General features: G+C 44.0%; 1 protein-coding gene across 1 annotated transcript in view; it reads left to right on the top strand.

Moving 5' to 3' along the window:
• The first annotated feature begins 1854 nt into the window (after window positions 1-1854).
• CD38 (CD38 molecule) overlaps window positions 1855-23646 on the top strand; it is a 35104-nt gene continuing 13312 nt past the window's right edge. Inside the window, exon 1 of the mRNA XM_079779065.1 lies at window positions 1855-2232. Coding sequence (XP_079635191.1) covers window positions 1976-2232 — 257 coding nt within the window. The 5' untranslated portion in view covers window positions 1855-1975. The remainder of the gene's footprint in view (window positions 2233-23646) is intronic.

The raw sequence follows: 23646 nt of genomic DNA, 5'->3' as shown, positions 1-23646 counted from the left end.
AGCCTCCAGGGTTGTGGGACAATAAGTTTCTGTTGTTTAAGCCACAACAGACTCGGTGGCTTTGTTATGACAGCCCCAGTGAACTAATACACAGGTCACACACACCCTCTCCCCGCGCCCCCTTCCCCCCCCTCCCCCCCATGAAAACCAACTGTCTGCCTACTTTTGCCTAAAACGTGCCTGTACCTTCTGGTGTTTACTTAACTTCCTGACCACTTCATGACACCATAAGAACCTCTCTCATTTCCTCTTCCATCTGCTCTCCCAGGCTCCTGCAGCTTCCCCGGCACCCCGCCCACTCTCAGCAGGGACTTCTCATTTCACTGAGGAGCAACCAAAAGAGAATGTCCGAGGTCACAGCCAGCAAATCCACTGACCTTCCAACCCCTAACGCCACGCTCTCTACCTTCCCTCTGAGGGGCGGCTGAACTCCCACCCACACCTCCCTGTGCCAAGGACCCTGAGAGAGGAGAGGCAGGGGATGTCTGGGAAAAGCCACTTGGTTAGTCATGGAACCACCACTCAGCTGCATGCCAGACATTTTCTAAGCACAGCCCACGGAGGATAGAAAGGCACCCCCTTGCACATGCTCACAAAGCAAGTAGGAAGAGCGAACACCGACGGCATGCTTACCACGTAGCAGGCATTACGCCGACCATGCTGTCAATATGAACTCGCTCCTCATAACAACACCGTGCAATGGGTCCTGGTATTGGCCCCACTTTACATCCGAAGCACAGAGAGGCCAAGTAACTTACCCCACCTCGCCCAGCCATTGGGTGATGGAGCTAAGCTTGAACCCAGACCTTTACCAGGATGCCACTTGGGAGCAGGCGTAAGGCTTAGGTGGAGCCTTTAACAGGGGGGCTGAGCAGGCCTTTGTCAACGCTGAGTAAACGGAGAGCATGGCTTTGCCGGTGAACCGCATTGCTTGTACAAAGGTGCCCGGGCAGGCATCCAGGAAGCAGTGTGGCTAAAGTGTAAAGTTCAAGGCTGGCAAAGGGAGCTGGCCCGAAGGGGCCAGGGTATACAGTGTGTTATGAAGGCATCTGCAGGGTAAGCTGAAGGTGGCTGCCTCCCCCTCCCTTTTATTTTTTATTATGAGGGTACGTTTATTGTTGAGGACAGCGAAACAGGGAAGAGCTTAGCCTAAAAGAAGCGACAGGAGAGCCTACCCCGGGCTGCTTTGGCTCTCTAGAAACCTTACTGGAAAGAAAGGAGCGGAGGCGGGGCTGCCGCCAGCTCCCTGGGAAGCCAGAGTAAAGGAGGCCTCCGTGGCAGGTTCTGGGAATTAACCCTGGAGGAGCTGCCGCTGCCCGTGGCTCCCCTGATTGCAAGCCTTGTGGGGGGTCCCTGAGTGCTTAGAGGTGGGGGGAGGGAGGAGAGGCAGGGGATGTCTGCGAATGGTGCAGGGGTGCTCCAGGGAGGGTCCTCTGTCTTGAGGGCTTTATCTCTCTCCTCAGGCAGGTCTCCGGGGAGGGTGTCAGCAGAAGAGTCCTGCTTCCCAGGTGTGCTCTTGCACACTCCTGGTTTCTACTGATTGGTCAGGGCCTGGGGTCACTGGTCATCGCAGCTGGCCCTGGCGCCACTCACCTGGTTTTGCTGCTTTTCTGAGCCTGGAGCTGAAATACCACTGAGGCCTAGAGGTCATCATCTCTGGGGAGGCGACCTGTGACTGGCTGTAAATTGCTCAGCTAGCTGTGGCAGTTTCTCCATTCCCCTCGTCAAGGAATTGTCCTAGCTTAGAGGACTCTCCCCTGGCTCAAGTCTTTTAAAGTCCTCCAAACCCTCATTGGTCTGGCCGGCCAGGGACCTCTGAGGGAGGGGCTGGGGTGGGAAAGGAAGCCGAGAAAAGGCAAGTGAGAAATAAAGGGGGAAGGTGCAGCTTCCGAGGGGGCAGCTCTCTCCACCCTTCCTGACCAGCCTGGCCGGGCCTTCTCCTCCCACTCGACCGGCTGACCCTGTAGGGGCCCCCATGTCCGACCACAGATTCAGCTCCGTGCCCACGGAGGAAGCCGGCTGCCACCTCTCCAAGAAAGCCAAGGTCTGTGTCGGCATCCTGCTGTGTGTCCTGGTGGCGGTGACGATCGTCGCGGTGGTGGTCGGAGTCCTGAAGTGGCCCCGGGCGCCCCAGCACCAGGAGTGGCACGGGGCGGGCACCACTCCCCATTTCTCGGAGATCGTCCTGGGCCGGTGCTACACCTACACGCAGGTCCTGCGGCCGGAGCTGCGGTGAGCGGGCGTCGGGGCGCACAGCTGGGCGCGGCGCTGCGGCGGATGCGCGCGGCTGGGGGGCGCGGCGGGGCACGGCCGGGGGCGCGGGGGCGCTGTCTGATGGCCCCCACAAAGCGTCTTCTGTTTCCGGCCCGCTGAGAGCCCTCTGGCTTGACATTTCGCGCGCCCCTTGCAGGAGCGGGAGCTGTGGCACGGAGCGTGTGCGCGGAGGCCAGCTCAGCTGCGAACACTTGGCAGCGATGACCGCCCTCCGGGCAAGGTGCCCAGAGCCCGGGCCGTCCTGACCCTCGGCCCCCCTCGGCGCCCGCGGCCCCGCTGCAGGGACAGAAAGCCACCGCCGACGTGCACGCGGGGGCGGGGTGGGGTTTTGTGGGCATTTTCTACTTCGCCTGGGGTTTCCGTTCCCGGTCTCTGACCTGAACGTGCCCGGGAGGTTACAGGTGACACCTGCTGAAGTGGCTGGCAGAGCTGCAGAGCCTGAGGTGACGGGATGGCGTCAGAAGGGCCAGACCTCTGAAATGAGCTTCATTCTTTAATAGAAAACAGCTCCCCCAGCACCCCGAGTCCTCTGGCGCCCCGTGAAATGAGTGTGACTAGAGAACTCATTTAACATACAAAGCAAAAACGATAACAACTTGAACAATTGAGCTATAACTTAAAGGGCAAGGCGATCAGCTCAATGAATCGATGGATGAATCGGTCCAAACCCTGGAAGCACCACCCACATCAGGCCCAGGGACCCATTCCCGAAGGTTCCTCGTGCCCCCTCCCCGCTAGCTACTAATCTCTCTCCAAAGAGAGAGCCAGTTTCTTGACTGCCATTCCCAGGGCTTGGCTTCCGCCCGAGAACCCATTTTTGAAGTTCTACTAGAATAGAACACGCTGGGGAGCTACTTTTCGGGCTGCCGAAAGCGAGTTTGAGATTGCATACTTCTGCCTCCAAAAAACGCCTGCAGCCTGGGCCGGGAGCGGTGAGAGCTCCCCACTCCCCACCCCCTGTTTCCCTGCCGCCCGGGCGCTCAAGGGTTCGGTTCTAATGCAACACCCCAGGTCTTCATCGCAAATTGTTCAAGTCCAAAGAGTGCCAGGGCCCCTTAAGTTGTGCTTGCAAAGTAATTAACTAGTTAATTGTGTTGTGGGGTCGAACCCTGGAGTCAAAAATAAGACCACCGGAGGCTGCTAATTGATTTTAAAAAAAGCAGGCAAGGATTTATTGAAACTGGCCAGGACGGCCGCGAGGGCACCACACGCAGGTGGCCACCCTCATGACCGCGCCATCCTAGGTGTAGGCAGTCCTTTTAAAGGTCTAAACCACAAGAATTTTCCTTTGTCCTAAATGTTAAATTCTAGACATTGGAATGCGGACTTATCTTGTGAAAGCAGATTGTACAAAAAGCAGAACTGAGCAGGGTTAATAATCTCTAAAGGTAGTCAACTCCTGGAGCCACTGAGTCAGTGGGAATCAATCTCCTGTGGTTCTGGTCCACAGGCACAGGAAAATGACCTTTGTGATGTGGGATGGATTAATGTGAGTTTCCAGATCTCAATCTGGGGGCTGAGGTAACTACTCTATTGTTTAAGTAATTAAGTGCATGCAGGCGCCAAAAGAGCAGGGTTAAAATTTAAACAGCCGTTTTTACCTGAGATGAATGTATGAATGTCCTTAAAGCCTTATTTCATTCCCTACTGGTCTTTTGGGAATGAATCTAAAGATTCATTACTCAGTTTTTACCTAAGTATGGTTGCTACCATACTTCAATTGAGGGAGAAACTAGAAGTTGAGGCTTTCCTACCGGCTGTGACATTTAGTACTAATTAAATCAAACGATACCCAATCTGAATTGCTAATGATAAAAGCGATTTTTTAAAAAAATTTTTCACCTTAATTTGACATTTTTAAATGTTTGTTGTTCATCTTCGGCTAGCACATCCACATGGCAAGCAGGATGCACCACAGACACCACATGGCTTTTCATGTTTGCCAGGCTGCTTGCTCACTGTTAAACACACACGCATGCACACATATGTATACATTTATATGTTCAACATGGACATGTGTGCTCATGTACATATCTTTACAATAGTAACAGGGCCTATCTTCCTTTTTAAAAATATACTTTTTATTTATTTCAGAGAGGAAGGGAGAAGGAGAGAGAGAGAGCCTATTGGGGATTGAGCCTGCTACCCAGGCATATGCCTTTGACCAGAATAGAACCCGGAATCAACCTGGGACCCTTCAGTCCATAGGCCAACACGCTATGCACCGAGCCAAACTGGCCAGGGCTACAGGAGCTCTCTTCTGCTAGTAGTTTTTGAACATGCAGATACCTCACAATACATGTTCGCGCACTATACATGGGTTAGTAGTTAATGTGGTACTATGTGCCAGGCACTTAGACTATCAAAGCATTTATCCTTAGCAACTATACGAGGCAGAGCTACTGCTGTCCCATTTCCCCTATGAGCAGACTGAAGCGGGGAGCTTGAGCACATTGCCAAAAATTGGCTCCCTAGACTGAACTCAGTCATTGCTATCGTAGAGTGACCATAACATTTATTGTCCTTCTCTGGAGACGTTTTGAAAATAAAGAGGATGCTATTGGTAATTATTCTTAGTCAGTAGACTTAAACCTGAACGTCTGGTCAATTTATCCTTGTGTGGTTTAGCGAAGGAACTCTGGAGCCACTTGCTTGTGTTAAAATCTTGGCTCTGTGGCAACGTAAGTTTGGGCAATGACTTTCCTTTCTCTGTGCTGCAAGGGTCTCAACGATAACATGGAATGATGGTACCTACACACAGAGAGATTGTGAGGACTAAAAGGAATAATCCTGATATATACTAAGTGCTGAAATGCTATTTTTTTTTGAAATGCAATATCACAGATGTCTTTCAACAGTAAAAAATGTAGATCAAGGCCAACATAAAAATAGATGCCTCATATTAGATTTATTTAAATCATAATCCAGTAAATCAGTTCTCTGATGATGGAACTTAGGTTATTTTTAGCTTTTTACTATTATTCTCTCTCTTTTTCTTTTTAACTTAACAGTTGATCTTGGAGACTTTCTAATGTTGGTACATACAGATTTACCTCATTTTCTTAAACAGCTCATAGTATTCCATAGGATAGATGTAAACATTTCCTTGTGACAGAAAATTAATTTCCAATGTTCAGTCCCATTCATTCACTGAACAAATATTTGCTGAGCATCTACTATGTTCCAGGCAGTGATGTAGCTAATGACAATACAGGAGTGAATGACAAAGTTCGCACTCTCAAGAAGCTGCCAGCCTAGTTGGGAGAGACTTGTCTCAATGAATGTCATTGTACAGATACTTTTGTGTGGTTATGTTTCTGTAGGATAGATTTCTAGTGGTGGAATTGGTAGATCAAAGGAAGAATTATGCTTATTTAAAATTTTGATAAGTATTTCTAAATTCCCTCCAAAATAACTGGACCACTTTGTACTCCCACCACCATCTACCAGAGGACAGGATTCCCAAAATCTCCTCATTGCTGAATAGTATCAACTCTTTCTCAGTATGAGAAAAGTAACTTCTAATTGTTCCCTGTTTGTCAGTGAGTCTTCGCTTGTGAGTTTATTGGGCATTTATATATATATTTTTTGGTAAATTTCTTGTTCAAAATCCTTGCTGATTTCTACTGAGCTGTTTATTTCTTTTTTAAAAATATATATTTCTTTATTGATTTCAGAGAGGAAGGGAGAAGGAGAGAGAGATAGAAACATCAATGATGAGAGAGCATCATTGATCGGCTGCCTCCTGCACGCCCCCCTACTATGGATCAAGCCCGCAACCCAGGCATGTGCCCTTGGCCAGAATCGAACCTGGGACCCTTCAGTCCGCAGGCTGACGCTCTATCCACTAAGCCAAGCTAGCTAGGGCTGTTTATTTCTTTAAATGGGAGTCATTTATATATTGTGCACTGTATATATGGAGATTTCTTTCTCTCTGCCTGTATTCTTTGTATTAAATTTAATTTCTGTTGTCTCCCAGATCCTTTAACTTCAAGTTCATGACTGACTAATGATTTCCTCCTTTTTATGTTGTTAAAAGTTTGGCTCTCTGACTATTTCCCTTGTAACCATACCCTCCTAACCATCAACAATCTTTTCCCTGATAGATTATAAAATCTATACCTGGCCAGATTACTTTCTCCTGTCTTGGTCTTTTATGTTGGGTCAAAGCAGCAATTTATGACAATTATTTAACCTGGTATTTCTACTTTGGCCCTGTTCTTTTCACCTCTGCAGGTCTTTATTAAAACTATGTAATAACATATAAAATGTGATATATTATGTATTACCAAACAAAACAAAACCAGCATAAAAATTACACATATCATAATTGTAACTACATAGAGTAAAACTAAATGTAAAGAAAAAAATAGTAGGTTCCCTTCCTTATTATTCTTCAAATGATCTATAATCAGGATTTTGCTTACCTTTTACTGCATAATAAATCATCTCAAAAGTTAGTGGCTTAAAACATAAACCATGTTATTATTTTACCTGGTTCTATGGATTGATTGGGCTTAGCTAGGCGGTTCTTCTGCTTCTTGCGATGTTGACTGAGGCTGAAGTCATCGGAGCACTCAACTAAGGCTGAATATCCAAAGTAGATCAGGTATCACTCACATGAATGACACCTTGGAGGGCTCAGCTGAAAGTCTGGTGTCACCTGGGATGCTGGACAGACTGGGCAGCTCTCTCTCTCTGTGACATCTTAGAGCCTTACAGTCACACCCTTGAAATCTTGATGCCATGAACATGTTTTACTGTCAGTGTTCTGATGTGGTCATTTCCTTGAGACTATTTCTTATTTTGACATTCTTTTACCTCAAAAAAATAGGGAATGACAAGCAGTTTTATTTTCAAATGCAGCAATAACTGACTTGGAAATATTTTTCTCTTGATTCTGCATAAAAACGAACAGTTCATTTTTAGTTCATTTTTTCTCTATTCCGTATCATACACAGCTAAAAGAAATGAGTTGACACTTTCAACATTGTGCTTGGAAATCTCCTTAGCCACATTTATAAACTCTCTGGTATATTTCTTTTTTTTTAAAATTATTTCAGAGAGGAAGGGAAATGGAGAGAGAGATAGGAACATCAATAATGACAGAGAATCATTGATCAGCTGCTTCCTGCACGCCCCACACTGGGGATCAAGCCCGCAAGCCGGGCATGTGCCCTGACCAAGAATCAAACTGTGACCTCCTGGTTCATAGGTTGACGCTCAGCCCCTGAGCCACGCCGGCCGGGTCTTTGGTATATTTCTATTAGCTCCATTAGTGCAGGTGGCAGTGTAACTAAACTTTCCACCACTACATAACTGGGTCATCTTTTTCCTAGCATCCAGTAACAATTTCCTCCGTGTCTGTCCAGCCTTCATGAACAGTATCCTTGAGGCCTTACTTATGCTGCCTAGTCCCCAATGCTAATGCCACATGTAGTAGTCAGAGTTGTCCAGAGTGACAGAGATAATGATAGAGAGATATTGATGGCCTTTAAGGAATGGGCTCAGGTGATTGTGGAGGCTGACAAGTCCAAAATCTGCAGGATAGGCAAGCAGGTTGGAGAGCCAGAGAAGAGTTAATATTGCAGCTCAAGTCTGAAGGCCATTAGCTGGCAGAATTCCCCTTTTAGAGGAAATGTCAGTCTTTTTCTTAACACCTTCAGCTGATTGCATCAGGCCCATCTGTATTATGGAGAGTAATCCACTAAAAAAAAAAAAATCTATGGACTTAATGGTTAATGTCATCTAAAAAATACCTTCACAGAGACATCCAGATGTGTGACCAAATACCTGGGTACAATGGCCTAACCAAGTTGATACATAAAATGAACCATCATTCGCATGTTTTAGGTTTTTGTCATGTAGCATCTCACTTCCAGGTACCACTTCCTATTCCGGTTTTCTATTGTTGCATCATTCACTACCTTAAAGTGTAGTGACTTAAAACAATAAGCATTTATTATCTACCATGATTCTGTGGGTTGATTGGGATCAGCTGGATGGTCTGCTTCATGCTTCATATGATGTCAGCTGGCGCTGTGATCATCTGGGGGGCTGACTTGGCTGAAACATTCAAACTGTCACACAGGATGGAGCCATGGCGCCTGGGCTCAGCTGGGACAGCTGGACCTCTGTTTCTCTTTGAATCATCTGAGGGCCCCTCCTCTCCTATGATCTCTCTGTGTGATCTCTCCATGGTGTAGCTGGATTCCTTCAGAGTTCCTAAACTCCTAAAAGTGGGCCCAGCAGGTCTTCTTAAAGCTTTAGACCCATAACTGGCACAAACAGTCACAGGCTGAGCCCAGATTCCAAAGACATAGAAACAAGCGCCACCCCTGGATGGGGGAGTAACGCAGATTTTGTGGACAACTTGAACCCTTCATATATCTTTATGTTTGTTTTCTTAATTTCATTTCCTTCTAGTCTTTTTGTTTTTTTGTTACATATATTGCTCTTTCCACTTTATCACCTTTGATTTACTATATTTTAAAATGACAAAAATCTACTATATTCCTCCTGGAATATAAACTCCTTGAGTCTAGGGACTTTTGTTGACTGATATATCAAGAAGACCTAAAATAGTGCCTGGAATATAATAAGCAGAAATATTGAGTTGAATTAAATGAATGATATACAAGCTAGTATGTTAAGAATAATAGACATAAAGAAAGCCATAATTAATATATCTCCTCAATATACTTTTCAATACCATTACTTCAAAAATCCATCAATTTCTATATTGGGCACTTGGATTATTATTTTTGTTTTGTGTTAATAGCTTCTTAGCATTAGGACTTGATCCTCTTTGTCTGTTCCTTTTCCTTGGTTTTCCTTTCCCAATATCTCTTACTCCCTGAGAACCCATTTCCTGCCAGCATTATATGCAGAAAACTCCTCAACGGATCAGTCCTGGGCATCCTATCTGAAGGTTCACAAACAGGAGCTACCTTCTAACCAAGACGGCCCTGAGCATATGGGACCCACAGGACCCAAGCCTCACCAAAGTGTGAGCACATTGTTAGCACTGACACTCTGGGGCATGTCCAGGCAGTAGTCAAGCCCCAGGGAATGTGGGAGAGTGGGGCAGAGCCTACAGGAAGAAACGGGGAGCCAGCATCCAGAGTAAGATGGACCTCCAGGGAGGCAACTAGACGGTGTGGCTTCATTTCCATGAATCTTCTCACCTTGGGGAAAACCAGCCCTCCCCATGAATTGCAGGCATCCATCCTGATGGCGGTCTTCTGTCTAGGGATGGGAGCGGGCCCTTCTATGACAGCTCTCCTCCTCGCTGCCCCAAGTGATGCTAGGGTCCTAGAGGGCAGGGATAGTTTTGTTCACCTCTGTGTCCTTTGCTGCCTGGCACATTGCTCTTAATAGGTGCTTGCTCCATTAAACTCAGGTCCACATCATGCTGGTTGAAGCAAACATAGAGCGAGACACTTAATCAGAGAAAATTCTTCATCCGTTTTACTGTGTCCCCTAATGATCATTTTTGTGCCCATATGACTTTCTTTCTGACTCCTTTATCTTCATTTCACAATTTATTTTAGTTTCCCTTTCCTCTTCAAAGTTTCTAGCAAGATGTCTTGGGACCAATTCTTCATTTTTACTTCCCTGTGCCTCTCATTTTAATGATGTTAGCATTTTATTAGCTTCTACTCAGTAAAATGTATTAGTGCAAAATGTACAAAAAAAGCAAACACTTAGTAAACATTTAGTAAAGACTTACTGGGTGCCTGGTGCTCGGGGTAGAACTGGGAGCTTTGGGGAGAAAGAAAACACAGCTCCTGCTCTCCAAGGTCCTGCAGGGGTGCTGGGGAGGACTGGCCTGGAACTTCATGCTGCAAGACAGCGTGATCTGTAACAGCAAATAGCCTTCTATGTGATTGAGGGGAGCCCCAGCGGTTGGGGTGGGTTGCTTCTGTGCTGTTAGCTCTCTGCTAGATCCTGTAGGGGTGTGTCAGATACAATCAGGTGCCTGTCAAACAAGAAAATATGAGAATTGCTGTGAGCCATGTGCCAGAAAATGCCACATTGATTCAGAAATGAGCATCGTCAGCCGGTGGGGCAGAGTCAGGAAGGGCTTCATGAAAGAAGTAGCATCTGAGGTCTTCCTTCTACGATAGAATTTCAGGGAAGGTGTGTTCGGAATAGTGTGTGTCACTCTGTTGAATGAAGCCAGGGACACAGATAAGATGCTACTTCTGAGGGGAAGATCGGGCCACTTGATGGACCAACACTCTTTGAAGGTTGTGAGACCTTGGGAAGATTCCACTGGTGGGAGGGTCTGGACCTCATGTTGGCTCGTTCACAACCTGGACTTTCTCGGCACACAAGGGACTCTGAGGGTGACTGTACTTGCACAGGACAGAAGTCCAGCATGTTTTCCCTTGGGAGTGATGGAATGGCCACCTGCTCAACGTCTATTCCTAGTTACACCCCAAACTTCATCAGAGCATCGCACGCCCTCACATTCACCTGTGCATCCTCAATGCTCAGTTCTGTGATCACCACGCTTCCTTCAATCCAACCTTGCATTCTGGGGTTTGAAGCCAGAGACCAGTGGCCAGAGAGTCTTAGATGCTCCTAGCTGAATATGGAAGGTAAAATAGGGAAAGCGAAACAGGGCTCCAAGCGGTGGGGCCTGGGTGCTGCTGTGGTCATAAGAGGGAAGTCAGCCCCAGAGCTGAGTTATCTGTGGAAGGAAGGGTGGAGTGGAGCGCATATGCAGATCAGCTGAGTTTGGCACCCATGGGGCTTGAGGTGCTCCTAGGACATCTGGACAAATGTAGCTCTGGGGATAGACTCTTCTAGAAGGAGGGGTTAGCTGGAAGCCCCGGGAGTAAGCACATGAAATGGCTGAGCGAGAGACGGCAGAGATGGGGGGAGAGAAAGAAGGAGAGATGCTATTTCTGTGCTATTCAGTCTGTGTTTTGGTTCAGCTGGTGTTCCTAGAAAGGTCCTGGTGCTCCTTGGTGAAGTTCGGCCCTCACGCCTTGCTCAGCTGTCATTATTAATAGCTAAAGGAAGTGGTGGTTTTCCCCAGTAAAGACTTTTGTTCTTTATCACAATGAGCACTTGTGGCTTCTCTGCTTCCTCCTTTTCTCTTTGTAGGGAAGACCCTTGGAAAACAGCTGCCACAGTTTGTTGCAAAATTTTGAAGGGAGAGAGGCTGCAAATCAATGTTTATGGGTTGTCTACAATGTCTTTATAACATTGGTTCTTTTAAAATTTGATCATAATCCTGTCAGGAAAGTCTGACGACACACATCATATGGGTGAGGAAATGGAGCCTGAGAGAAGTTAGCAAAGGTGGCCATATCTGACAATGAGTTAGGGAAGGCAAGGTGACTTGTGGAGCCCTGTGTGAATGAAAATGTGGGACACGTTGTTGAAAAAGCAGGAGAAAGCGTTTCCTTCCTTTCGAGGTCTTTGGCTTTACCTGCCAGGTGGTGTTTACTTGCTATTTACTGTTGAGTTCCCTTGGGCACAGGGGTGTTTCAGGGACAGAGCAGACCCTCATAGGTGTCTGGGGTTGCACTTCACAACTTAGTACATGAGGAAGTTGTGTCTAACCCCCACCCTCCTGCTCACAGGCTCCACCTGGTGGCAGAGTGTGGCAGTGGTCAATAGGTAGTTGAGAACCTTTCCTAGGAAGGTGGAGAAACAGCTCCAGCTGGGATCATATGTGAGCCCAAGTTTCCAACCCCTGGTGCACACTCCAGTGTCCAATTGGACTTCTCTCACAAAACACAAAAGTCAGGTAAAATCATTAAGAATTTCCCAGCATTCACACAAAGCAGAACATGCATTCTTTTCAAGTGCACATGGAACATTTTCTAGGACAGCACATGTTAGGTCACTAAACAAATCTGAATAAATTTAAGAAAATTTAAATCATATCATTCATCTCTGTCCATAATGATATGAAACCAGAAATCAATCACAAGAAAAAACTGAAAAAAATGCACAAAGACATGGAGCTAAATAACATGTTACTAAACAAAGACTGGATCAACAATGAGATCAAGGGAAAAATCAAAAGATACCTTGAAACAAATGAAAGTGAGAACATAATGACCCAAAATCTGTGGGACAGAGCAAAACCAGTCCTAAGAGGGAAATTCATAGCATTACAGGCCTACCTGAAGAAACAAGAAAATGTCAAATAAACAATCTAACTTCACACTTAAAGGAACTAGAGAAAGAACAACAAACAAAACCCAGAGTAAAATAAAGGAAATAGTAAAGATCAGAGCAGAAATAAATAAGAGAGTCTCAAAAACCAATACAAAATAGCAATGAAACCAAGAGCTGTTTTTTTTTTTTTTGTTTTTTTTTTAATAAACAGGATTGACAAACCTTTAACCAGAGTCAGTAAGAAAAAAGAGAGAGGACCCAAATAAATAAAATTAAAAACAAAAGTGGGGAAGTAACAACTGACTCCACAGAAATACAATGATTGTAAGAAAAATTATGAACAACTATATGCCAACAATTGGACAATCTGGATGAAATGGATAGATTCCTAGAAACATACAATCTTCCAAAACTGAATCAAGAAAAATCAGAAAATCTGAATAGACCTATTACAACTAACAAAATTAAAGCAATAAGCAAAAAACTACCAACAAATAAAAGCCCTGGACTGGATGGCTTCACGGGTGAATTTTACCAAACAGTCAAAGAAAAACTAGCATTTACCCTTTTCAAACTATTCCAAAAAATTAAAGAGGAGGAAAGACTACCAAGCTCATTTTACAAGGCCAGCATATCCTAATTCCAAAATCAGATAAGGACACTACAAGGAAAAAAATTATAGGCTAATATCCCTGAAGAACATAGATGTTAACATCTTCAACAAAATATTAGTAAACTGGAGTCAGCAATACATTAAAAAGATCATACACCATTATCAAGTGGGATTTATTCCTGGAATACAAAGTGGGTACAATATCCACAAATCAAGATATGTGATACATCACATAAACAAAATCAAGAATAAAAATAATATGATCATGTCATTAGATGCAGAAAAAGACCTTGATAAAATCCAGCACCCATTTATGATAAAAACCAAAAACCAAAAAACAACCTCTCAGCAAAGTAGGAATAGAGGTAATATACCTCAGCATAATAAAGGCCATATATGACAAACACACAACCAATATCATACTTAATTGGTCTCTGCAGGTAAGGCAGCAGAATGCCATGTCCTGCCCTGGTCATGTTCTTTGTGGTTTAATTTCGTCTCTTGAACCATCACCTCTTAGAGCTGAGTCAGGAAGGACATAGTGCTTACTAGTACTCTGTACCCTTAATCCTGTGTCCCTGAGAGGCTCTAATTAATCACAGCACCGTGGGTGAGCCGGGGTCTAGTCTCACAATCCTCAACATGGCAGAACACATAGATGCTACTAATTGGTTGGAGTTGTTTCAAGCGATGACACCTACTTCCAATGCTGCTTCAGAATCCTGGTGCTTATCAGGAGTGAGGGGTGGCAGGATGAGAAGCTGTATAAAGAAGTTCAAGGGCTTGGGCTGCTTGGCTTGGAGAAATCTGACGGGAGATATTCAGGGTGTGCAGGTTCAAGAACAGTCTTGTTGCAAGGGGGTCAGATGTGTACTGTGTAACTGTATAAGGCAGAATCAGAGCCCTAAATAGCAAAGAGTTGAGAATAGCAGCCACATTTGCACAGCTCATCACAATTCAAATTCATTTGTTGAAACAGAAGGTTCAAAAGGTTAAGAGCATGACTTCATAACTTGGAGAATCAACACATGTCAAAGATTTATGAGTCAGAAAATGATAAAGTCAGTTCAAAGAACATGTGGAGGCACTGAATATTTATAAGTATTTAAAAGGGAGTATTATAATTATACTAGAGGCCCAGCGCACAAAATTTGTGCATGGAGGGGGGTTTCCTCAGCCCAGACTGCACCCTCTCCAATTGGGGACCCCTTGGGGGACATCCCTTTCGCAATCTGGAACTGCTGGCTCCTAACTGCTCACCTGCCTGCCTGCCCGATTGCCCCTAACTGCCTCTGCCTGCCAGCCTGATCACCCCTAACTGCCCTCCCCTGCCGGCCTGGTTGCCCCCAACTGCCCTCCCCTGCAGGCCTGATCTTGCCCCCAACTGCCCTCCTCTGCTGGCCAACTTGGTTCTGATTGGTCGGTTTCTATGCCAGTCAGAATCAAAAGCTCTGCTTCCTAGGCAGCCATTTGCTCCCCACAGCACCCAGATTTGGTTCTGATTGGTCAGTTTCAATGCCAGTCAGCATCAAAAGCTCTGCCTCCTAGGCAGTCATTGGCTCCCCACAGACCCAGATTTAGTTCTGATTGGTTGGGTTCTATGCCAGTCAGTGTCAAAAGCTCCGCCTCCTAGGCAGCCATTGGCTCCCCACAGCACCCAGGTTTGGTTCTGATTGGTCGGTTCCTATGCTAGTCAGCATCTCTGGGCCTATCAACAGGGCCTGATCAGAAAGGTGTGGCTGATCAGCAGCACAGGTGGAGGCCTGGAGAGAAATGGAGGTGTGGCTGCTGGCCAGACTCGGGGAGAAAGAGAGAGGCAAGTCCTGATCAAAAGCTGCCTCAGAGGCAATGGATCAGTCCCTGTTTCTCTCTTCAGGCATCTCTCTGGCCCTGATTCGCAGTCCCCTCAGCAGTCAGTGCTGGGGCATTGCACCTGCAGTGGAAGCAGTCAGCGCTGGGTTGCCACGGCAACACAGGGCTGACTGCAGGACTGACTTCTGGTTGGTCGAGCCTTGGTTGTTACTGATTGTTACGACCCAGGGTTTTTATATATTAGGATTTATAGGTTAGATATTAAGCTGGTTAATGTTCTACAAGGTAGTAAAATGCTATAGGCTTTGGGGATATCTTTCTTTAGGACAGAAATTATCCACATCTCTAACAGACAAGATCTTTAAGTTGCCATTAAACTTCGGGAAGTTTGATAGTAAATAGCAAAGATACTCATTCTGGGATCCAACAACATTGGTCCCCTAAAAGAAGCAAAAGGGGAATACTTGGAGGAGTAGGGGCTGGTCTTGGTATCCTGGGACAAGCTGAACTTGCAGCTAATGAAGAACATCATTCATTAGAAAAAGATTCTTTATCTCAAACAGGTCATATAGAAGGAATACTGTTTCAGGAAGAAGGAAAATGGTGAGAAGCAGCATGGAAAGACAATAAAGCCTTAGTTTCATGGATAGAACAGACTGGATAGACTATAAAAACTCATGCACAAACCCAACAATGGGAACGTGCCTGTACCCTAACTCAGCAGGGCCTATTGTTTATGCCCGTGGTCGGCAAACCACGGCTCGCGAGCCACATGCAGCTCTTTGGCCCCTTGAGTGGTATTTTTCTTCCACAAAATACCATGGCCTGGGCGAGTCTATTTTGAAGAAGTGGCGTTAGAAGAAGTTTAAGTTTAAAAAATTTGGCTCTCGAAAGAAATTTCAGTCGTTGTACTGTTGATATTTGGCTCTGTTGACTAATGAGTTTGCTGACCACTGGTCTATGCTAATGCAAATGGAATCTGATGTGGCTATGAAACAATGGCCAACTAAAATGGCTGCAGAAGCCCAGGCCAGATACTTATGAGACTCATATGGTTCCCCAGGAATTTGGAAAATATTGGATGGGGAATGTGATCTATGACGTTGTGTTTTAAAAGCCCAAGGTGCCTCGGTTAAATCCTAAGCTTAAATTCCCAGTAGTTCAACTGGCTGGCATAGGGACTAGCCTCAGTAATACTAGAATACTCCCAATGGGAAGTAGATGGGCCATATTTAAACATAATAAACAATGGGAACCCATCTCACTGTCTGATTGTGGAAGTTGGGAAGGTGATGGTTATGCCCCCAGTCCACATGGAATACTGAACTCACCCAGTCTTGGCCTATGGTATCTACCCCAACAAATAACAATATCTGGTATATGGGAAAGGGGCGTTTTTGCTGGGAAGGGTTAAAAACTCGTCTGTTATACTAAGCAATTTTTACTGTAATAACACCAAGTTTACATTAAATAATACTGGAATATGGTGTAATACTGAAATTGTAGGCAGAATAACTTTGCCTGAGGTTCATAAAACCTATGATAATATTGATACTGAAAAACCAATGTATTGGGAAATTGAACTCAATCCTCCCCATGAAGTCATTTCTATGGAAACTAACTGACTAGAAGAGAAATTAGAGCTTCTAGATAATGAAATAGTAGAGAGTCTTAATTCATCTGGCCAAACATATAATAAGGTACAAATGACAGTGGATGAAGGAGGAAAGCATATAATTAACTTAATAAAAAATTATGATAATACATATTAAGGGTTTTTTAGTTGGCTGGGATGCTTGTTCCCCTTAGACTTTTCCTTGTCCAGTATTAGACATTTTCTGTTCCTAATCAATGTTATTGGTTTAGTATTGTTACTTTTGTTTCTGTTATATAAATGTTATACTAGATGCAGAAAAACAAAACTTGACAAACAGTAAAAAGACTTGGATCATTGTGGCTCAAAAATTAGAAATGATCCAGAATACTTTTTAATAAGGACATATAGGCTCTGACTGCCTCCCATTTACCTGCCCTTTTTGAATAATAATAATTCAATCTTAAATGCCATCTAAGGTTATGGTCTTGCCCAATCCCCAGTGGTCCACCTGTTCAGCAAGACATGCTGACACTGAGACATCCTAGGAATGAGCCTTCCTAGCACTGTGGGACTCCATTATCCAACCAAAAGGTTGGTCACCAATGCATCCTTTGGATTTATTTATGACTAAAATGGGGATGTGTGGACAAGAGGGGCCACATGCTTTCCTGACAAGCTCTGGGGAGGCCTGCATGGTGGTCTTGCAAACTCAGAGACCTAAAGTCACCACAAAAGATGGTCTGAAATGAAACTTTAACTAAAAGCAGTTATGGTGGGCAGTTACATCCTAGGCCGGTATCTTCACTGACAAGGTCAACCTTTACCTTAACTGAGCCTATCTGTCTTTTTGCATCTATGGCAATATACCCTCTCAATTGGTTGAGGTTCTGCTTCCTGGCATATGTCAACAGTTTGGCTCAAATAAACCCACAAAAATTTTTTAAAAAAGATATTCATTCTGCTAGATAATGATTTCTTAGATAAACCAGTCAAGTACCTCTACCTCCCCCTGCTCTCCCACCCCAATTTCCTTTTCTTCTTCCTCAGAGGCAAATAGTGCTACTTGTTTTTCCTTTGACTTTCCAGAAATGTTCTCTGAATATATAAGTTTATATTCATTCCCCCCCATATTCTCTTTTCTGTCTCACCCCCTACACACACACTTACCAAAGTATCTTGATGATCAGTGTAGTCTCATTCTAAGTTACATAGTATTCCATTTGATGGATTATTCTTGTTACCACATCCTGACTTGTATTGATGGATACTTGGGGTGTTTTAAACCTTTGCAATATATTACAAAAATGCTGCATCAAAATCCTCATGTGTATAAGATAGAATTCTGGAAGTGGAATAACGAACTTAAAGAATAAAATGCCATTTTAAGTTTGAGAACATAGCCAGCTTTCTCCTTATGAGCTAATTCTCTTCTTGAGGCAATGAGAGTTTCTATTTCCCCATGAGTTTACTACACAGGTTGTTTTGAACTTTTTTATTATTTTCTGATTTTTATTGATGTTATAAAGGAAGATGTTACTGCAGTTTTATTTTAATTTGTCTTTATTTGAGGTTTTTGCTCTGTAGAATGAAGTTTGCTTTTGCCAGCTAAATACCTAATACTCTGCCTGGCTCTCAGGAAGCACGCTGCATTTATTGAACAAGAGAATGGAAATCTAAAATAGATAAAGTTGTATTTTATTAATATAAATAAACTTTATAAGTTCATGTTTATAACAATTGGATAGTATTATGATGATAAATATATTTTAATGAGCATAAGAAATTAAAGTAAAGGGTTACAAGCAATTGTCACAGAATGATCAGACCCAGATGATGTTTTATAGAATTGAATACCTGAAAACTGTATAATTTTATTATCCAATATCACCCCAAAAAATTCAATAAAAAATAAAAATAAATAAATAAATAATTTGTTTTGCGTTACAGTTTTAGGATAATTTTCATTCCAACAGATAAATATCAAAGAACTGGCTTAATATTGTAGGAGAAACATGATCAGGCTTGGAATGGGGATAAAAGGTGCGGGTTAAAAGGATACATTTTAGGATATTGTTGTTTTAATGACACACTCAAAATATGTTTTTCCCAAGATCTTTCCTGAAATAAATTCACAAAGTACATTATCTGACAATAATCTAGGAATCAATAACAGAAAGATTGGCATTGCATTTGGAGATTAAAACAGCTCTTGACATGACTTCCTTGATGATGATTCAGATGCTTAGTTCTCTGTCTTCATATTCCTGGCCTGGGCAAGAGCATCTGAGACAGTTAATAACTTCTTCCTGCTTAATATATTTTCTTCACTCAGCTTCCAGTGCAACCCAATCTTCTGCTTTTTGTCCTATAACCCTGGTTGTACTTTTCCAGTGGTTTCTCCTTCCAATCTCTTATGTCGGAGTGTCCCAACACTCAGTTCTTGGCCATCTTCTTTTCTTTGTCTTTCGGCTGCTTTGGATAGTCTCACAGCTTTATTTCCCCTGAACTTCAGGCTCATATGCCTCTCTGCTTATTCCACAGCTTCACTTGCATGTTTAATAGACATTAAAAACTTGGTGTGACCCAAATTGAACTCCTGATCAAAGCCACCTCCATCCAAAGCCTTCTTCATCCCAGTTATCAGCAACTCCATTCTTCCATTGTCTCAGGTCCCACACCTTGGAATTATCATTGACTCTTTATTTCCCTAACACCCCACATTCAGCTCATTAGGAAATTACAATGAATCCAGAATCTACTACTTCTTACCATTGTCACTGCTACTACACTGATCTAAATCACCATCAGCACCTGCCCAGATTACTGGTCTACCTACCTCTGCCCTTTCCTTCTTTCAGACTATACTCAACAAAGCAACCTGAGAAATCCTTTGAAACGTAAGTAATATCATGTATCTCCTATGCTCAGAATTCTCTGGCTTTACAGTTTACCATGAGTAGAAGCCAAATGCCTTGCAATGACTTATGAAACCCTGTCCAGCCCGATACCGTTATCCTTCTGACTTCATTTCACTATGTTGCAGCCACACTGGCTTCTTTGGCATTTCTTGAACATATCAGGCATCAGGGCTTTTGGTCTGGCTGTTTCTTCTGCACAGAATGCTGTTCCCTCGGATATCTGTATGACTAAGTCCCTCACTTCCTTCAATTCTTTGCTCAAATGTCATCTACTGTCCACCCTGTTTAATGATGAATGCTGCCACCTTCTTCTGTATCACTCCTGACCCCCTTTCCTACTCTACTTTTAGTTTTTTCCATGGATCTCAAACATGTCTAGGGTACTCTATAACTTGTTTATTGTTTAGAGTCTCACTCTGATAGAATGTAATCTCCCACAAGGACTGGTATCCTACATGCCCATAAATGTGCCTAGCACATACTAAATTCTCAATAAATATTGTCCAGATTAATGAATTAATGAGTTCTAAGCTTTCCTTTGGCCTGAAGAGTCTTCTGACTTTAATTCTGCTGAGAAAATCCTAAGTGCCTCAGTGAATCTCATGAATCGCTCACCTCTACCACAAGGTGGCAGTCTTTGCCTTCAATACCGACTCCAGTAGCCTCAAATTTGAGAACTACTTGAGGTAACCTTACTGTTTTCTTTGGGCCAATATAACCTGCCCTGCAGGACTTGTCAGCAGGAAAATTCATCGAATGTGTGCAATTGCCCCTCGAGATCTAAGTGCTTTTAGGATTTAGGGTGTGTGCACTTTCCCTGGAGAACAACACATTATGAATGTGATGTTGCTTTACTGACAGGGACTTGAAATATAATTGCTAGTGGAAAGGGTATAGGTTTAGAGAGAGAGGACAGCATAGTGTCATGAACCCTGAAGTAGCTGACAACATACCACCTGGATTTAACCACCAAATATATCTGCTTTTCCACCTTAGCATGGATGTCATAGCATAAGACTTTAACCCTTTCTGCCCCATCCCTCTTGCCCCATTCACTGTATCCATCACCTGGGAATAACTGTGCCCCATTCTGGTCTTCAGCTTACCATGTTGGGAAATGACAACCTCTCTGGGGAATGAGGGCCTCACTTCTGTTAGGAACAACCTCGTTATGAGACTAAGGCATTGAGTTTAAATTTCCTGTGGGAGGCAGCATTGTTTGGAAGAAAGAGCAAAGTTTAGAATGTAAGGCAGCTCTGTGCCCACTGTTTGGCTTTGGACCAGTTGCGAAACTCTCTGAGCTTCAGTAGCTCTACAACAGGGTTCATGATAGTATCCTCCCCAGAGGGCTAGTGTGAGATGTAAACAGGATGAGTGTAAGTTAAACAGTTTCTGGCACCTAGTGAGCATGCTCCCTTCTTCCTTCTGCTACTACCTCCTGCCTTTGGCACCTGGAGAAAACCTAACTGGGCAGGCCAGAGGTAGGGAGGAGGGGTGAGACATGAACAAGAGGGCATGACTGCTAATCATCAGAGAGATGCAAATTAAAACCACAATGAGGTATCACCTCATGCCTGCCAGAATGGCTACCATGCGCAAATCAACAAATGACAAGTGCTGATGAGGATGAGGAGAAGGGGGAACCCTAGTACACTGGGAATGCAGACTGGTGCAACCACTATGGAAAATAGTATGGAGGTTCGTCAAAAAATTAAAAATGGAGATACCATTTGACCCAGTGATCCCACTTCTGGAATATATCCTAAGAAGCCCAAAACACCAATATGCACCCCTGTGTTCATAGCAGCATTATTTATAATAGCTAAGATATGGAAACAGCCCAAGTGCCCATCAGTAGATGAATGGATAAAAAAGCTGTAGCACATTTACACTATGGAATATTATGCAGCTGTAAAAAAGAAGGATCTCTTACCCTCTGAGACAGCATGGATGGATCCAGAGAGTATCATGCTAAGTGAAATAAGCCAGTCAGAGAAAGGCGAATATCACATGATCTCACTTATATGTGGAATCTAAGGAACAAAAACTGATGAACAAATAGAAAAAAAAGAGAGAGAGCATGACTCCTGGGGGATAGGGTAAGTGAGGAATCATTTGGGGTCTTTTGGAAGGAGCAGAGTAGTAGGAAGGGGAGGATGGACCATTGACCTTGAATCCTGGCATTTGTGCTCAGCCCACACTGCAAGCAGAACACTGCTATCAGTCTAAGACTCCAGCTCAGCAAGAAAACTTATTAACAAATGGAGACTTTCAGAAGCTGTTCCTGGAGTTTCTGCCAAACATAGGCACTGACTAAGGCATGTTGATTTCTCCAGACCTTTGATTCTTTACATCCCATCCATGACTGCCAATTATCATCAGTGTCCTGACCCAAGACCACCAGGGACACACTGCAAATGAATGAGAGTGGCTTTCTGTTTCTTTGCAGGAAGAATGAGCATTCACTGTGGGGATCCATTGGATCAGGGATGGTTCAGCTCAAAAATGTTAGAAAGGACTTACAGGATTTGGGCTGGTTTTATGAAATGTTTGAGGAAGTTTCAAGGAGGTTGGCTTTGCATGGATGCTGCCAGGAAGCAGAAGGGATGGGGAGAATTCTGTGATCGGTGTTGGAACTAATCAAATCAGCCAGGCTGGAGGAACGGAACAGAGCTGAAGCTGTCATTGGCAAAGAAGCAGCAGGCACTATATTTGCTACAATAAATGGATGTTTGGTCATTTTTTTGTGGTTTGGACATTGTTTTTACCTGTTGACATTGCCGTCTATTGTGGCCACATAGTGACCATATCTGATGTTGGTGTCCTTAAATTATGTTCAGTAGAAGAATATCAAGGCCACCCGGCGAGTGCCAGGGGCTGTGTTTCTCTTTTTCATCCCCAGCATCTCCACATACTCCCTTGCACACTCTAGGTCCCAGGGAGGAAGGAGAGGCAGCTGGCTAGTGATATCGTTACTTAATTTGGGAAGAGGGACAGTCCTGGGCAAAGAAGGAAGGCAAGTGAGCTGGTCTAGTCTCCTTGTCAACTGGACTTCCAGGGAGATCCACTAATGACATTTGCTAGAACAAAGAGACCTGTCTCTGTGTCTTGAGTATCCTTCGCAAGAGGTCCTTGGTTAAGGATTACTCATGGAAAACAAATTCAGAATCTGTAGACATGAGCTCCTGGGAAGCCATGCAAACTGCAGAGCTCTCTGGGGAATACAACAGAGAAGTTCCATCACTTCAGTCCCTTTGGCCGTGTGAGGAGCCCTACACCACCTCACTGGGTGACTTGTCTGTTTTTCTGGGCCAGGCAGGTGTATCCCATGCAGAAAGGCAGGCAGGATCCAGGAGGGATGTAGGATGTGGTGCCTTTTCCTTTCTCTGTCTGAGCCTCTCAGTTACTTGTCTCCTTGACATTTTAAAGTTTGAGTCTGGGTATGATCTGTGATTCGTGAGAGTGCGATTTGACAATGAGTCTTGCTAAAGGACATCTTTATAGTAGAGAGAATGCTCCACTGGAAGACGTCCGTGTCCCTACGCTATCCCAACCCTTACTTCACATCATTAGGCTTTGAGAAGTGGGTGGGGCGCCGATGCTAAGTCTTGCTTCGTTATTGTCTTTAACTGGTTGAGGGATGAGAAAAGACACCACATAGACAAGAGATGTGGGGAGGGCGGCCAAGAGGGCTTGGGCCTGAGGTTCCCATGCTCTAAGACATTCCATGGTTCTCAAATGTTTGGTTTAATTGCTCAAGCAACTTAATAAGAACATGAAAGTGTTGTTTTGACCCACAATTGTAATATATGCTTATTATAGAAAGTATGAAACGTGAGGTTAGGAAGCAATTCTTATATACCTTGTAACTAAATATAGCGATCTTTATAAACATGGTTTAATTACTATGTTTTTTTTTCCTTCAGTTTTTAAAAATTGGTGGTGATCATACCATATTTTCATTTAAAAAATTTAACCCTTTTTTTGATAATTCATGCATCCATTTTTGTTTTAAACCAACAATAAAGAAAAATATCAGGCAAACGTGTAAGTTCCCCTTTAGTCCTCTTCCCAGAGTCAACGCCAGTTACCAGGGTGCTACTCAGGCTTTCTTCTATTTTCTGTAAGTTGAAGTCTACTTTCCTCACTCAGTGGGAAATAACCACTCCCCAAGCTATCCCAAGCTGTGTATAAGCACACCGTTCAAAGGCTGCTTTATGGTCCACTGGGCAGAGGCACCCTAGGAAGCCTCCCCTCCTCCTTGGCTGCACATCTCTAATTATTCTGGA

This window comes from Cnephaeus nilssonii (genome assembly GCF_951640355.1).
Source record: "Cnephaeus nilssonii genome assembly, chromosome: 1".
Taxonomy (NCBI): Eukaryota; Metazoa; Chordata; class Mammalia; order Chiroptera; family Vespertilionidae; genus Cnephaeus; species Cnephaeus nilssonii.
Note: the sequence above shows the minus strand (reverse complement) of the source record. Positions and strands in the feature narration are given on the sequence as shown.